Source organism: Saccopteryx bilineata, chromosome 6 (genome assembly GCF_036850765.1).
Source record: "Saccopteryx bilineata isolate mSacBil1 chromosome 6, mSacBil1_pri_phased_curated, whole genome shotgun sequence".
Classification (NCBI taxonomy): domain Eukaryota; kingdom Metazoa; phylum Chordata; class Mammalia; order Chiroptera; family Emballonuridae; genus Saccopteryx; species Saccopteryx bilineata.
This window is the reverse complement of record NC_089495.1, coordinates 132,122,528-132,135,921: the sequence shown is the minus strand read 5'-3', so window position 1 is coordinate 132,135,921 and position 13,394 is coordinate 132,122,528. Positions and strand designations below refer to the sequence as shown.

Genomic DNA, 13,394 nt, shown 5'->3' with positions numbered 1-13,394 from the left:
GAACTATCACATCAATTATACTTCAATTAAAACACGAACTATCTTGAAATTTAACGAGAATTGCAAGTGTTTTTAAACTGTTAATAAATATAAATAAAATAAAAAGTCACTTTAATCTTCGGATCTTTATTTCTATTTTTAACATGTTTTATAATGTACTAACTACTTTGGCAGAGTGGTGTGATACACTCACACACAAGACACGAATAGATACACATTAGAGAGAACAGGTTCAAGTTTTTGGCTAATCAAAAAATTTTAGAGAAACCTGTTTTAGACTTCTTCATTACCTGAATATTTGTATATTTAAGTCCATTTATCTTTAAACTTATCTCTAAATACTCCCAAAAAGTCAATTCCAGAACCAATATGCCAATATTAACCCCTAAATAATAACTTCCTTAAAAACAAGTGTAGTTTTATTACCACTTTCACAAATGCAGTATATACTGGATGGAGTACCTTGGACAATGCAGGAACTAAAATGTTTATTTATTTAATAAAGGATTTATTGCTTGAGTTGTTAAGTTATCAGAGAATTTATTAACAGATAAAACAGTCAGCTGTTTGTGTGCTTAAAAAATAATTCAGTTCACAAAATTTTAATCTGCCCCCAACTTCCCAGTAGAGTGCATACCACGCACAGGTACACCGTTTTCAGCGTAACTAAGGGATCACTGGGAAGACCTGTCTTTCTTACCTTTTTGCCAGAGAGCAAATCTTCTCCAAGTAAGTCATCTTCAAGTTCACTGGAGAGAAAAGGAACAGACCGATGCGTCACTCAATGACACCAGGAAGATTGTGGAGGCTGGGAACTCACTCTACCCAGGACTTGACCACTCTCACATTACATTTGCTACATCTTTCCTTTCCTCTGTTAACAATGAAAACTAATTTTCAAATACATAGGGAACACTGATCCTTTAAGGATGAGAGGCTTTGCTAGAGAAAGTAGCTCTCGCTAGACCTCTAAGCTTAGTTTTTCACCTCAGTATAGAATCCTTTTTTTTTTTTTTTTTTGGACCTGTTCAGTAACCACTAAAACAATAAACTATTATAAGTAATATCTGTGCTTTCTCTACCTTTAAAAATCTACAAAGCATAGGAAAAGATACCAACACCATTAACTAAGAAAATTAAAAATGAAAACCACTGATACAGTCTGACACTCATCAAACTGCAAAAAATTGAAAAAATAAAAACATGAGAAAATAATGTTGATGAGGACACACAAATAACCATGGTAACTAAGGGAGATGTCGGTGCACCACAGACGTCCTCTCAGTCACCTGCAAGCTTGGTCAGCACATCTGTGATGGGAACAGTGGGAGCAAGCTTTCTCCCAGAACATACCTCTTAGCAGTCTGCATGCTCTTCTCACAGATATTGTATGTAAGTTTTATGTTTTAATTAGAAAGGAATAAACAAAACCATACAGGAAAAGATTAGACAGTTAATCATATTACCTACAAAAACCTATTTAGAGACTGCTTATTGTTCAAGGGAACACATGCCACAGACTGGGAGGAGATCTCTATAAGCACAAAAAATAAATTTCCCTAAATATAAAGAATCCTGAAAATCAAGACAGACAGCCCGAAAGAAAAACAGGCCTAGATATGAAAAGGTAATTGACAGAAGAGAAAACCCAAATGATGGCTAAGCTGTCAGGACAGACTTTTTACATATTATTCAGCTCCCCACCAGGGTCTTTTAAACAAAACCAGTTATCACTGCCTTCCGGCAAGACCGTTTCTTTCACAGGTGACTTTGTCCTCAACTCTTAAGTCACTTCTTTATAGGCTAAGAGTCACTGCAAAGTCATGCACTTGGCAAAGGCTCTAAGAAGTTGTTCCCAGCACAGAAGATTCTGTGAGACTCCAGGACCCCCAGTGCTGCAGCAGGAGCCAGGTCCTGCTCTACAGCACTGTGTCATCGCTGTTCTTCTTTACATCAGACGTTCTGACTGCGAGCCATGTCATTTCCACGTTTTCAACACAGTATTTAAAATGGGAAGATGATTGTGCATACAGAATCATCAGCATTTGAGAGTCCCGCCACCCAGACACTGTCCATGGACTTCCCCCAGCGCACATCCCTCCACGTGGTGCCTGAGCTCCTTACTGCAAGGAATTGCTACACTGAACTGACCCCTCCTATTACCGGGACTTCCCTTATACTGTGTGTGCGTGCGCTCGCATGTGTGTGTATATGTGCACACACATGCATGCCTAGACACATGTGACATATTTTCATCTTCAATAGGAGTTAGGGAAACGCAAATTTAAGTTACAGTGAGATACCATTCTATACATATTAAAATGGCAAAGATTTTAGAGTCTACCCAATACTTGATAGGATGTGGACAACAGGAACTACAGCAGACAAGGACTCCAGCAATAGTCCTGGGTGTCCATCACATGAACCCATCAATGTACAGAAACACAGCGAGAGACGAGACAGTGTGGCCCAGAGCAGGGTCACCATAACTGCCTCTACCTGGAGCACCAGCCTGCTATCAGCCCACTGGACCTGGGAAGAGCCCCAGGCAGCCAGCACCCTGCGCTGGGAGATCTCTGCACCGCTGAGGGGCAGGAGACAAATCAGCAGACTGACACAAGCAGGGGTGCGTACCTGTCCCAGTCCTCATCAGCAGCCCTTCGCCTCCATGACCGCTCTGCGCCAGGTTTGTCAAACTGGTCAAAGTCATCATCTGTGCAGGAGAAGCCACGAAAAGTCAGTCTTCCCAAATTAACACACATCCACATATTCAAATGCTGAAAACAGCCATTCCTCTGAGGATTTCTGGTATGGCATTTTCAAATACACAAGTCCCATACATAACTCTTATACATACTTTATACATTTTTAAATATTAAAAAATGTTCAAGTACAAAGCTACCTGAAGAAAATCAATTTATTGAACATTAGGCAAGAAAAACCACTATCAGTTTAAGTCATAAATTTTAATAAAATAATTTCTTTATAAAATGATTTCTAAGTATCTTTTTTACTACAACTACACAAAAGAAAAAAATTGCCAACTTGCTAGCAGTTACAGTACTTTTCATCTTTACATTTTTTCAAATGAAGCATGGAGACAAAGCCTTACTTAAGGGATTGGTCACCATAATGTGGAGAACTGCTCACTGACAGGATCTGACACAAGCCAGTACACACAGTGCACCCTGAACACCGCAGGGGTGGACGCTGAAACCCACCACCCCCATGCAGTTGAGATCCACACATAATTTTGGTCTCTGCCAAAATTTACCAGTCATCACTCAGCATCAACGGGAGATTGGTTCTAAAAACCCTACAGATACCAAAATCCATGGATGCTCGAGTCCTATACACAAAATGGCCCAGCATAAGGCACACAGTCTGCCCTCTGTATCTTGGGGCTCCCAACCACAAATCAAAAATACCATCTTTCATCGTGGTTGGTTGAATCTGCAGATGCAAAACCAGTGGATACCGAATGGCAACTACATATTTATTGAAAAATATCAGCCCTGGATGGTTTTCTCAGTGGATAGAGCATCAGCCCAGTGTGTGGATGTCCCGGTTTCAATTCCCAGACAGGGCACACAGGAGAAGTGCCCATCTGCTTCTCCATCCTTCCCTCCTCCTTCCCCCACCCCTCTCTCTTCCCCTCCTGCAGCCATGGCTTGATTGGAACGAGTAGGCCCCAGGTGCTGAGCATGGCTCCATGGCCTCCACCTCAGGCACTAAAAAAATGTCTCCAGTTGCAACAGAGCAAGGGCCCCAGATGTGCAGAGCATCACCCCCTAGTGGGCTTGCTGGGTGGACCCCGGTTGGGTGCATGCAGGGAATTTGTCTCTCTGTCTCCCTGCCTCTCACTAAAATAATAAACAAGTAAGTAAATAAATATCTGTATATAAGTGGACCCAGGCAGTTCAAACCCATGTAGTTCCAGGATCAACTGTACTTTTAAATTCTCTAGTAGCCACATTTAAAAGGTAGAAGAAAAAAAACACAAAACTTTAACAAGTGAATCTTTAAAATATATATTATTTAACCCAGAATATCCAAAAAATATCATTATAGCATGTAATTAGTGCAAAAGATAATATTTTACATTCTCCCTTAAGTATCTTTTTTGCACACACAGCACATTTCATAACTTCATTTTTAATTTACTTTTATTATCTGGAAAATCAGAGAACTAGAATTCAGGTGTTTTATCTTAAACACATACACATGCCGCAAGGAGGCTTGAGAAGCAGCAGCACACAGACGCCTCCCCAGAGTCTACTCAGGGGAGCCAGATGATATAAACACCAACAAAGCCCCAGGAATTTTTCCAGTCTGGGGCTGGAACTAACCAATGAAGCTCCAAAAAGAAAATATATACCAATTCCTACTATATGCTACACCAAACTGAATTCGTGCTTCTAGCACCCCAAGAACAGAAGATGTTAAAGAATCAGTATTTTTGAGGAGCCCCACCAACCCACTGCCTGTGGAATGGTCAAATTATTTTTATGGAACAACTATCTTAAGTCTCTGAAATTGATTCTAAAGGCAAACATCAGGTGAAAAACAATTACTCAAGAAATTACTCAATTACGGTGCACCACACATTCACAGATAAAAAGAGAGACAAATCTAAAGCCACCATTAGAGAACTAAGGAAAGGCATGATAATGCTGCAGCAAACAAACTATTAAAAAGAACCAAATTCTGGAATTGAAAAATAACTGTGGGACCCTGGATGGGTAGTGCTCAGTGATAGAGCACCATCCCGGTGCATTGAGGTAACAGGCCACCCCCCACCCCCCACCCCCATCAGAGCAATTACAAGAGGACATCAACGAGTGCACAGCTAAATAAACAACTAAGTGGAACAAAGAGTTGATGGGAATAGAAAGAAAGGAAAATAACCATGGGGCTCACTAGTAGATGTAAACTGAAAGGAACCCATAAATTTGAAAATAGATCAATAGAGACTGTCCAATCCAAAAAACACAGGTGCACATAGAACACTCTATGTGTACGTTTTGCCATAAAACAATTCTTAATGAAATTTAAAAGGCCAAAATCATACAAAGCCTTGTCTCTAAGTAAAATAAAACTAGAACTCAATAAATAAAGAAAAACTGGAAAATTCACAAGTATGTGGAAATTAAACCAAGAGGTCAAAGAAATAACTAGGGAAATGAGAAAATACTTTGAGACATTTAAACACAGAATGCAGAAAACTGGCACTTGGAGGAAAATTCATGGCTGTAATTTTTTTCCTAACTGTTAAACATAAGCTATTAATAAGCCTGACCTGCAGTGGTGCAGTAGAGAGAGCGCTGACCTGGAATGCTAAGGTCACCGGTTCAAAATCCTGCACTTGCCCGGTCAAGGCACACACGACAAGCAATCAATGAACTAAAGTGAAGCAACTATGAGTTGGTACTTCTCATTCCCCCCTACCACCTCTCTCTGTAAAATAAATAAAATCTTTTTTAAAAACTGTAAGCAATTAATTCAAGCTTTTTTTTAAAAAAATCTGTAGATCAAACAAAATACATCTCTGGACTGTTCTACAAGCATCCAAAGTACGACCTGTGAGAAAAGCAAATAGAATTAAAGCACCTATTTTCACTGCTTTTCCTTCTACCTCTTGCTGGACTTTCAGTCAAAGTCATATATTTTATATTTATTTTCTAAAGGGTTTCTATGTTACTTTTCCTTCCCTCACAAGATTATATACTTACTGAAAACAGTGCATTCCCTAGCTGTGGAAACATAAAGTCCCAATACCTTATAAGCACAGTGTTGCCCATAGCTTTTTTCACATTAGTACACAGTGAAGGAATTAACTGTCACAATCACCTTTGGCTGATATTGCTAATAAATTACAGCACCTAATTCTGTTGAAGCTAGAAAATCCTTCTGCCAAATTAGCTGGTAACAATCACCTACAAAAGCTGCTTAAAATTATACAATCCTTGACCCCACCCTGATCTGATTCAGTGGGCTCTATTTTTTGTTTTTAAAGCTTCCCAGTAATTCTAACAGACAGCTATGGCTGGCAATCCCTGTGGGCCCAGTCAGCCACTATCCATCAGAGCACACACTTCAGAAGAAAACTGAACTGCAATCTTGCCACATAAACACTTCCTGGAGTGAGGTAAATTCCACAAAAGTCAAAATTAGAAGCCAGGATCCTGCAAAAATAATATAAGTCCAAGAAAAAAAAATTGGCTATAAAATTATTCCAAAATAAGGAAGTGCAAATTAAGCAACAAAAACTATGATTAGAGCTGACGCCATGAAACTTGAACCCTTCCATTTATTCGACAATTATTTCTTGAGCACTTAATATATTCAAGCATTATTCTACACACTTGGCACACAGCAGTGTATGAGATAACAAAAACCTTGACCCTTGAATATGTTACAGCAGGGGCCCCCAAACTTTTTACACAGGGGGCCAGGCCAGTTCACTGTCCCTCAGACCATTGGAGGGCCGGACTATAAAAAAAACTATGAACAAATCCCTATGCACACTGCACGTATCTTATTTTAAAGTAAAAAAAACAAAACGGGAACAAATATAACATTTAAAATAAAGAACAAGTAAATTTAAATCAACAAACTGACCAGTATTTCAATGGGAACTATGCTCCTCTCACTGACCACCAATGAAAGAGGTGCCCCTTCCGGAAGTGCGGTGGGGGCCGGATAAATGGCCTCAGGGGGCCGCATGTGGCCCACGGGCTGTAGTTTGGGGACCCCTGGTTACAGTCTAACAGGAAGAGACAAACAATAACCCCAATACATATATACATGTATGTAATCTAACTTAAGGTCTTTAGTAGGGAAAACAGAGCAGGTGAGCTCAAAGCTGACTAAGGCCTGTTTATGAACTTAGACTAAGTGTGTATGGAAAACAGTATGCCAGTTCAATTACACAGTGTATATAGCTGCTTTCAAGCTCCACAGACATAGGAATTCCAACAGAAGCAATGTGGTCCACAGAGCCTACTTTGGGCCTTTACCAAGTCTGCCAATCTTTGCTCTATTTCAAAGATTGTCAACCTTTTTCATCTCATGGCACATGTAAACTACTAAAATTCTGCATTACACCAAAAAGTTTATTTTTTGCCAATCTGACAAAAAAAAGATATAATTTTGATTGATTTACAAAAATAGTAATTACCTACCCCTTTCTGCTCCAAAGTGACTTTTTTAAAAAATCAAGTGCCTATACAGGATTTCTGGAACCAAGAATTAACCAATCAGACACAACCTTATTATACAACATGACCAATAAGATGCAACTCTATTCTATACCTATATTTATGGTTCAAGACAGAGCCTTCACATTGGATGGCTATTGTTGTGCTGGCTGTTGTCATTTTTTTTTACTTGACAATCTAAGGGAAAAAGAGGTCAGTGCCCCTGACTAAATAGGTATTGCATATTTTAAAAATTGTGTCACACCAGTTGAAAATCACTGCTGTACCCCAAAGTTTCTCAGCCTTCTTTCTTTTGCTTCAACACCCTTCTAATGTATTCTGAACCACTAGAAGAGTCAACATTCCACATTTTACTGGAAGTAACCCAACCCTTTATTTAAACAGTAACTAGAAAAAAGGATCAGGGTCATGTTCAAGAACTCTGAAAGTGAGCATATTAGCCCTAGAGTAGGCAGCCAAGCAAAATTTTCAGAGACAGTCCCCACATCATATTGCTTGGACAATAATTTCTAATCATTGTTTTAGGGCCCCCCAGGCAGGTACTCCATAGCATGGACTTCCTGTTTTGTTTATGCAGTGGCGTAGCCACGGCCATTCATCTTACAACTGACTTTCCTCTTCCTGTGTTGGGAAATCAATCACAGTAAGAGTCCTGAGAGATGTCAGGGCTCTGCCTTCCAACATGGAAGCTATCAAAGCTGGACACTTGAGTTCTCTCTCATCCTGGAAGAGGATGAGTAGTCTGAACTCAGCCAACTGGGTGCTCCCATCTGGACCTAGAATTTATAGATAAAATGACACCCATTTCTTTTCACTAGAATCAAGACCCTCTTTATAAAAAACTGAATCCTTCTAAAATGCCAAACATCAGCCACTAAACTGGTAAAGGTTAAGAAATGTCAAAGAAGGGGAGAAAGTACTTCCACCAATCTCTTTTCCCCCTACAGACATAGCAACAGTGGTGCTGGCTGTGGTCACTGGGTTCCCAGTGCAGAGAATGCCAGCAACATACTTTCCGGGGGCTCCTTCCCCGTGGCTTCTGGGTGAGTCTGCCAGGCAAGGCATTCACGCTCACCAGTTGTTCTCAGGCAGAAGCGGGATACACACACAAGGCAAGGAGAAGTACGCAGAGATTAGTGAGCTCTTGGAAGCCATGTGCTATGTCTGGGCTTGTAGGAGCTGTGATGTTCAGCAGTGGCTTCTCAAGTCTCCGTACCATCAAAGTCAGCACCTCCAGTGCAGCAGGCCGAGACAGCCAAGGGAGTGTTCCCACATCCTCAGTCACAGGGGCTTCCAGGCAAGGGCCTGAGATAACATCCCTTCCAAGGGCTGTAGAAGCTTCTGGTTCCTGTATGAAAACCCTCTGTACCTGGAACGCCCACGTATGCAGCACTACTGAGCTCAATGTGAACACAGGCTCCACTTTACTCCAACAAAGCTGGCATTTTTACCTTCGCTTTCTCGTTTGATGCACTCCAAATCCTTGTTTTACAGATGTTAAAACTAAGACTGCCTGACCTGCGGTGGCGCAGTGGGTAAAGCGTCGACCTAGAACACTGAGGTTGCCGGTTCTAAACCCCGGGCTTCCCTGGTCAAAGCACATATGGGAGTTGATGCTTTCTGCTCCTCCCCCTCTTCTCTCGCTGTCTCTCTCTCTCTCTCTCTCTGTCCCCTCTCTTTAAAATGAATAAATAAAATCTAAAAAAAAAAAACAAAAAAAAAAAAAACTAAGACTAACCAAAGCTCGCAAATAGCAAATCCAGATTTCAGCTCAAGTCTACCAGGTACAGAGAGCTCTTGAATTTATTCAGGAAACAACCATAGTAACACACAGCCTCTGACTTCCTACGCTGAAATATCACCAGGCAGCCAGGGCTCTCTCCAGCTTAGGGAGGAAGGTCACTTATACATGGCACCTACTACATCACACAGACAGAATCTCTCTGATGTAGAGGCTCCAATCTGGTGGCCTACAAGACACATCCGCTCTGAAAATTTTTTTTATTGACTTAGTTGCCAACAGTTTATAAACAGAATTGCATAGTATTTAAGTATAGTTGTAGAGTTCCATTTTCTCAAAAAAGGAAAATATCAAAAGTTGTAGGGCAATAGAGCCACATTTATCATCCTTAAATCAGCTGAAAGTGACCAGCATGTGGTCAAACAGAATGAAAATTTCTGGTCCTAGCCAGGTAGCTCAGTTGGTTAGAGCATCATCCTGACATTCCAAGGTACTGGTTCGATCCCTGGTCAGGGAACTTACAAGAATCAAGCAGTGAATGCACGAGTAAGTGGAACAACAAATCAGCTTCTCTATCACGAAAAGAATATGCTGTTTAACACACACAACAATAAAGCAGTAATTTCTAAAAATTATGAATGGGAACTTAATATATTATGAAGATGGAGAATTCAATAAACCGTATTAGAACTTTGAAAAGCCCCAAATTCACACCACACCCAAAACAAAATCCCTTATAGAATAGAAGTTAAATTTAAAAAAAGATACGGCCATAAAATATTAATGCACAGAGGAACTCTTGACATGGCAACCACATTACAAAAAAAACTTACAAAAAAACTATACAAATACCCTTGTGGGGTGGCTCAGTGGGTAGGGTAGAGCGCCATCCTAGTGCCCCGAGGTTGCAGTTTGATCAGGACAGGGCACACACAAGAAGCAGTTAATGAAGGCACAACTAAAAGGAACAACTAAGTGGAACGAGCTGATGCCTCTTTCTCTTTCTTCCTCCCTCTCTCTCTCAGGAAATTTTTTAAAACTACACAAAGAATTCTTTAAAATAATGAGAAAGTGATCAACCACTCAAAAAAAAATACAAATGATACAGGCACACAGAAAAATAAATATAATGTTAAAAGATACTTAATTTCATCAGAGAAGGAAAGAAATACATTGTATATTACAACACTGAGGCTATTCTGTCTTTTAAAATTACCAATGTAAAGAATCCTTAAAAAGCTTATGGGAAATGGGGTACTCTCATACATTACTGATGGAGAAAATAGAGTGGTATCAGTCTTTTATTTTGACAATATATCTATCAAGAGAGTAAATATGTGTAACTCATAACAGCATTTCCATTTGCAGTGGATTCTGCCCTCCACAAGTACTTGCTTAAGCACACCAAGGTGTGTCCGTGGATGTCCGTGCCGTATTATCCACAGCCCTGAACAAGGAGAAAGACGGAGTTGAAAAATGGTAGCCCGACCTCACTCCCCACTAAAGACACGAAGCTCCCTGGGCCGCACCCTTCAGGGGACAAAGGGCCCGCAGCACGCCACCAGGCGCCATTTTGTGGCTGTGAACGTGTCCGGCCACAGGCACAGCAGACCGAAGTAGGGTTCCTACAGAAAACACTTCCAGCTCCTCCTACTCACTCCTGTGGCAGATCCACAGTCTGCGCCAGGACCGTGGAGAACGGCGTGGAATACACAGGCGACCCGCGGACCTTCATGGACTTACCGACCACCAGGAAAGGGGAACTTCCTATATATAAGAAAATAAATAACATTGTTGTAAATGTCTGAGAAAACGGGGAGTCAGAGACTGGGAGAGAGCCCAAAGCGGGCGGTGCACGTACTTGGCACAGAACAAAAGCTCGAGAGCCCAGCTGGCGGGAGCACGATGGGGTCGTGGCCAGAGCGTGGTGGATTAGTGGCGGAGACGTGGCCGGAGCCAGGCAGAGAGGCAGCAGAGACGTCCTGCGTGCGTGGCAGGGACATGGTCGAGACGCCACAAGACCTTGGCGGAGATGAAGCAGAAGTACAGTGGTGACACGGCAGGAGCGTGATGTGGCGGAAATGTAGGAGTAGGACAGTGACGCGGCACAAACATGGCGGGAGCGTGGTAGCGTGGTGACGTAGGGACGGACGGGACGTGGTAGGAGCGTGGCAGGGACGTGTGAACGTAGAGACTGGCGGGGACGTGGCGAAGTCATGCCGAGAGTGTGGCAGGGACGTGGTGGGGGCATGGGGGGAGCATGGCGAAGACATGGCGGGAGTTTGATGGAGACATGGAGGGGCCGGAGCAGGGCCGTGCTTTGGAAGAGCACTGAGCACGAAAGCAACAATTCCCACACACTGTGGACGAAGCTATCCCAGCAAGTTGTCCCACTGCCATACAGTGGAAGTGACCAAAGAGAACGAGAGAACTGGCAACACCATTCCGGGGGCCCCGTGCCGTGACATCCCTGCCCACAGCAGGAGCACTGTCGGTGCAAACGCGCTGTGAAGACCCGAGGATTCCCAGGCCGCTCCCAGAATGCCCAAACACACCGCTCTGATCCCCCGGAAGATGACCATGCGAGGGAGGGGACGCGTGTCAAACACACACGCACACCTCCACCTGACATCCAAGTAGCCAACAGCCAATGATACCGCCGAAGCCACGCGTCCGCGTCTGCACCTGCACCTGCACAAAGGCTTTGACGTTTCCGCCAAAACCCCAGGCCGGTGACCCGGCGGGAGAAAGGCTCTGGACTCGACACGCGTGGGTATGTTTCCATGACGACCGCTCCGCTCATCGACCCGTCTATCCAACCTCCGACTAATCCTACAAGTCACTTCTAACTATCCTAATGTAGTGAAAGTATAAAAATTTTAAAAAGCCCTCCATCAGCAAAACGTGATTTCGCCGGAAAGCGACTTTCTGCGATGGTAGCGGCAGGTGTCCCATCACGATCACTCCTGCTCGCAGAACGAGAAGAAGCCCCCGGAGAAGCGGCCTCCTTATCTGCGCCGTGGGTCCCGGCCCCTCCCGTGCGAGACGCGGGCGCGACCCACTAACAGATCTCCATCGCGTGGACACAACCGGCCGAGGGGATCCTCAGGAGCGCTTCGTGTCAGCAGCCCCCTCGCGACGGCGGGCCCGGTGGCTCCCCTCTTGAGCTGCACACCCACCCCGGTGCGGCGTGCCCTGCGGCGGTGACTCCCACCCTAACCCGGGACGCGCCGGCCCCACTCCCCGACGGTCCGCGCTCACAGGGCTGGTGCTCCGCGCGGACACGACAGCGGCGCGGCCCACAGTGGCGCCCGGGGAAAGGCCGGGGCGCGGCAAGGCAGTGGCGGGCGGCTCACGTACCTGCGGCGCCGGCTCCTCCGCCTGCTCCCAGCGCGGCCGCCATGCTGTTGCTGCGCCCAGCTTCAGCCTCGCCCACGCCGCGCCAGCTGGGGGGCCGAGGGGCGGCGAGCGAGGCGGCGACTCCCGGGCACTCGGCCCTGTTCACCCGCAGGAAGAAAACAACAAACTACCGCAACATGGCCGCCGCCTCGCCGCCGCCGCGGTGCACGGCGGGATAATAGCGGCCGGAAAGCGCGGGGCGGACCCGCCCCTTGGAGGCTACGGCGTCTCTGAGCTGGGTCCCGGGCTCTGTCGTAAGCGCTTTGCAGCAGCTGGCACCGTGCTTTACGGCCGGCGGGTCTCTCGTTGGCAGTGGGAACGAGTAGGCCGCGAGTACCGTGGTGGGGCCGGAGTTTAATTTCTGTGTTTGGACAGGGAGGCGGGGAACTGGAGCGGGAGTAACCGCAGCGGAGACTGAAGAGGGAAAGGAGCGCACTGTCAGGGCCCGTGTCTGTCGGCTGGGCTAGCGTGACAGCGCATGCGCACTATTGGGACCGCGGCCGGGCATGCGCGTTGCCTGGTTCTGCGGCTGGGAAGGGAGGACTTGTGGTGGGGCAAGTGCACGGTCTCCAGGGGCAGTGAACCCGCCTCCCACCGCTGTCCTTAGTTTCGGTTAGATACGGGGGGAGGGGGGGGGTTAAGTAGAGCCTGAGTTTGCATTTCTGAGCAGCGAGACGAGAATAAAATGAGAGACACTCAAGTGACATGAAGTCAAGGGTATTGGAGGACCAGACAGTGATTTTGGAAGGCTGAGGGCTCCTTGAGATCAGGCATCCAAAGGTTTGAGTTGTTGGCAGGTGGATGCGGGGGAGGGGAAATATATTTGTGAGGAAACAGTATAATCAAATCTTAATGGTAGCAGCAAATGAGCAAACAAATAGCCACAGGCAACAGCTTGGTCACCAGAGGGAAAGGGGTGGAGGAGGTAGAAAGGTGTAAAAGGGATCAAATTCATGGTGGCAGAGGAGATTTGACTTCGGGTGATGAACACACAATGCAATGTGCAGAAGATGGATTATAGAATTGTACACTTG

At 44.8% G+C, this 13,394-nt stretch overlaps 1 protein-coding gene across 2 annotated transcripts in view; it reads right to left on the bottom strand.

Annotated features, from left to right (window-relative positions):
* RBM33 (RNA binding motif protein 33) overlaps positions 1 to 12,516 on the bottom strand; it is a 63,056-nt gene extending 50,540 nt beyond the window's left edge. For both annotated transcript variants that reach the window (XM_066234436.1, XM_066234437.1), the window contains exons 1-3: positions 12,322 to 12,516; positions 2,635 to 2,713; positions 701 to 749 (exon numbers count right to left, since the gene is read on the bottom strand). In XM_066234436.1, the coding sequence (XP_066090533.1) occupies positions 701 to 749; positions 2,635 to 2,713; positions 12,322 to 12,364 (171 nt within the window). In that variant the 5' untranslated portion in view covers positions 12,365 to 12,516. The remainder of the gene's footprint in view (positions 1 to 700; positions 750 to 2,634; positions 2,714 to 12,321) is intronic.
* Positions 12,517 to 13,394: the final 878 nt, after the last annotated feature.